Source organism: Sphaerodactylus townsendi, linkage group LG14 (assembly GCF_021028975.2).
Source record: "Sphaerodactylus townsendi isolate TG3544 linkage group LG14, MPM_Stown_v2.3, whole genome shotgun sequence".
Taxonomy (NCBI): domain Eukaryota; kingdom Metazoa; phylum Chordata; class Lepidosauria; order Squamata; family Sphaerodactylidae; genus Sphaerodactylus; species Sphaerodactylus townsendi.
In genome coordinates this window covers 41820405-41823768 of record NC_059438.1, presented here as the reverse complement: position 1 = coordinate 41823768, position 3364 = coordinate 41820405, and the positions used below count along the sequence as shown (strand labels likewise).

General features: G+C 53.7%; 1 protein-coding gene across 1 annotated transcript; it reads left to right on the top strand.

Moving 5' to 3' along the window:
* The first annotated feature begins 779 nt into the window (after window positions 1-779).
* Window positions 780-3060, top strand: CD93 (CD93 molecule). Its single transcript, XM_048515858.1, has one exon. It carries the CDS (start codon window positions 899-901, stop codon window positions 2681-2683), a length of 1785 nt encoding a protein of 594 aa, XP_048371815.1. The 5' UTR covers window positions 780-898; the 3' UTR covers window positions 2684-3060.
* The last annotated feature ends 304 nt before the right edge of the window (window positions 3061-3364 follow it).

Sequence of the window (3364 nt, the reverse complement as noted above, 5' to 3'; positions counted from 1 at the left end):
TGTAGGATGATCCATTATTGACGATTCCGGTTTTCACTTGAAGACAGTTTAGGTAAAATACAGTCACTGCAAACTAGAAACTCATGAGCCCTTGCTAATTCATACATGGTTTTACTAAGACAGTGTAGTGCTTTGAAAACTACTTGTTGCTATTATAGGGTGAAACCCTAAACCCGTTAGATTCAACAGGAATGCAGGACTATTTGGCTTAAGCTGAGGACTTTATGCCGCACGGTGATTGGTTTAAAACCCTTTGAGATCCCAGCAAAACAACATGAGAGTTTAGACATTCCCATGACATAGCTTCTATTTAAGGGCTTCTGCGGCTATTTCGAGATCCTCAGAATGTGAGATTAATCTTGCGAAGAAGCCATTCTGTGTTTTCTTTCTAGCAAAAAAATACAGGCAAAGATGTGATGACCTCTCTAAATCACATACTGTACCCTCCTTTTAAAAAAAACCCATTGGTTGCTTGAGCGCTGAAAAACCCTATTTGGGTTTTTTGGAAGCTTTATAATGTTTGACTATTTAACAAAAAAGGAAAGAAAGGGAACGCTCTGGCATGGTTCCGATACGAAGGAAAAAGGCTAGGTTGACAAAAATTTTAAAAGCCGAAAGGGCATATACAAAGAGGACCCTTCCTGAGAGCTAAGAGAAGACCAATTTGGATTATTAAGAGCTGCCTTTAACAATAAGACTGTGCTCAGGAAATTCTAGTCTCCGTTGATAAATAAGAGGACGGCAACAACACAGGATACATGTGCGCCCAGCTGCTCGGCTGAAGGGATGCTAGCGGCCTGCCCTCCATTGTCTTAGCATCTCCTTCAAAAGACCCCTTAGTGCAACTTGAGCTCGGAAGGGAAGCGGCCTCCGCTTGCAGTTCCTTTGCTCGGTCAAGATGGCGATCCTCCTCCCGGCCGCCTTGCTCGGGCTGCTGTTGGGGCTGCTTGCCCGGCAGCTGGGCCAGGCAGCGGAGGCCGTGTGCTCGGGATCTACTTGCTACACCCTGCACTGGGGGAGGCTCAGCTGGATGGAGGCTCACAGCAAGTGCCAAGACAACGGGGGGAACTTGGCGACTCTGAAGAGCCTGGAGGAAGACCAGCTGGTTGGGCAGCTGCTGGCCGCCATACCTGCACGGGGAGGTGGCCCGGAGGCAGAGGTAAGGCTGTGGATCGGGCTGCAGCGGGAGAAAGGCAAATGCTACCAGAAGCATCGGCCTCTGAAGGGCTTCACCTGGGTAGCCGGAGACCAAGAGACGGACTACTCGAACTGGGGCCAGGAGCCGCAGGAAACGTGCACGGCTCAGCGCTGCGTGACCCTCCAGGGCTCTCCCTTCCTGCCCCAGGGCCTGGCCTGGGTGGACGGCCGCTGCAGCCGCTCGGCTCAGGGGGAGGCCGGCTACTTGTGCAAATTCAGCTTCCAGGGGATGTGCCGCCCGCTCGCGTTGGCTGGGCCAGGTACCGTCCAGTATACCACCCCCTTTGGCATCGCCACGGCTTCCCTGCGAGTTGTGCCCTTTGGCTCCACGGCTGAAGTGGCCTGCGGAGCGCCGGGGGCAGAGGCGGACGATGCCTTCCTCGTGTGCAAGATGCAAGCGAACAGCAACGCCTTTGAGTGGAGCAGCCAGGGCCCTCTGTGTGCATCACCCAGCCACGGCTGCGGTTACAGCAATGGAGGCTGCGAGCATGAGTGCCTGGAACTGGGCGGGGACCGCTTTCAGTGCGCCTGCCACGCAGGATACCAACTTGGAGGGGACCACCTTTCCTGCATCCCCGTGGACTACTGCAGCTCCAATCCATGCCAGGGGCAGTGTCTGCCACACACTGGGGGCTTTGACTGTCTTTGTCCTCTGGGTTACACGCTGGCTGCTGACGGCCGGAACTGCGTAGACGTGGACGAATGCAGCGCGCCCCAAGATTCTTGCAAGCAGATCTGCATCAACACTGTGGGCAGCTTCAAGTGTCTCTGTCTCCCGGGCTACAAGCTGGCCGAGGCTGGTGGGCGGACATGCCAGGACGTTGACGAATGTGCCGCAGTCACCCCATGCGCCCAGCTTTGTGTAAACACTCACGGCTCCTTCCTCTGCTCCTGCCAGCCAGGCTACCAGTTGGAGGGCATCAATAGCCCTTCTTGCCTAGATGTGGATGAATGCCGAGAGGAGCCGTGCGAGCATATGTGCAAGAACCTCCCGGGCAGCTACCGATGCTTCTGCCAGCCGGGTTGGAGGCTAGATCCCAATGGGATCTCTTGCATCTTGGATGCCACCCCCGGCACTTCTTCCCCGCCTGTCCAGGGAGAATGGGGGGATCCAGTGGAAATCCGTCCTGGTTCCGAGCCACCAGTCCTGCTGTCTGACTCTCCCGTCCAAAAAGAACCAGAAGGAGTCTTTGTATCACAGGGTACCACTTTTCAACCAGAGGTACTCAGCAGGCCGCTAGATGCTGAGGATCAGGCTGAAGATAACAGTGCAGGAAAGAAACCGGGCAGCTCCAAGCAACGCCTGTATTATATCTTTGGTGGTGTTGCGGCCGTTCTGGTACTGCTGGCTTGTGTTCTAATTCTGGTCACCTGCAGAAAAATGGAGGCCAAGAAAGCCAAAAATAAAGCGAAGAATGTGGCTGACAATTACTCTTGGGTGCCAGATCAGCGAGAGGCCGGGGCAGGAAGCAACGAGTACCTGTAATCGACCGAGAAGGGAAGGGCTTTGGCTGTAAAGCAGGGAGGGGTGGGGAGGAAGGGGCAGCTATCTCAGAACTTAACGGAGGCTGCATCTATATGGTAAAGATTCCCCATTTTGTATTCATTACTATGGTAATGCAGAGGCATTTGGATTGGTAACAGAGTGTCTGCGCACAGGAGTTCTCTGTGCATTTACCTCAATCCATTGCCATTTTCCCTGGGCTTTTTCTTGGCTATGCCACTCGAGGGTGCTTCCTAGACGGTGCTTCCTATGCCACTCGAGGGAGCAGCAGTGGCGTAGTGGCTAAGAGCAGTGGCTAAGAGCAGGTGCACTCTGATCTGGAGGAACCGGGTTTGATTCCCAGCTCTGCCGCTTGAGTTGTGGAGGCTTATCTGGGGAATTCAGATTAGCCTGTGCACTCCCACACACGCCAGCTGGGTGACTTTGGGCTAGTCACAGCTTCTCGGAGCTCTCTCAGCCCCACCTACCTCACAGGGTGTTTGTTGTGAGGGGGGAAGGGCAAGGAGATTGTCAGCCCCTTTGAGTCTCCTGCAGGAGAGAAAGGGGGGATATAAATCCAAACTCTTCTTCTTCTTCTAAGATCATTTTTCCCTGATGAGGTGCCATAAGTTCAGACCCCACTAGTATATATTTAGAGATAGAATTTGCCACTCCAATGCAGTT

Excerpts from the sequence above, each read along its gene's own strand:
- CD93 (XM_048515858.1), top strand. The coding sequence starts at position 899 with ATGGCGATCCTCCTCCCGGCCGCCTTGCTCGGGCTGCTGTTGGGGCTG.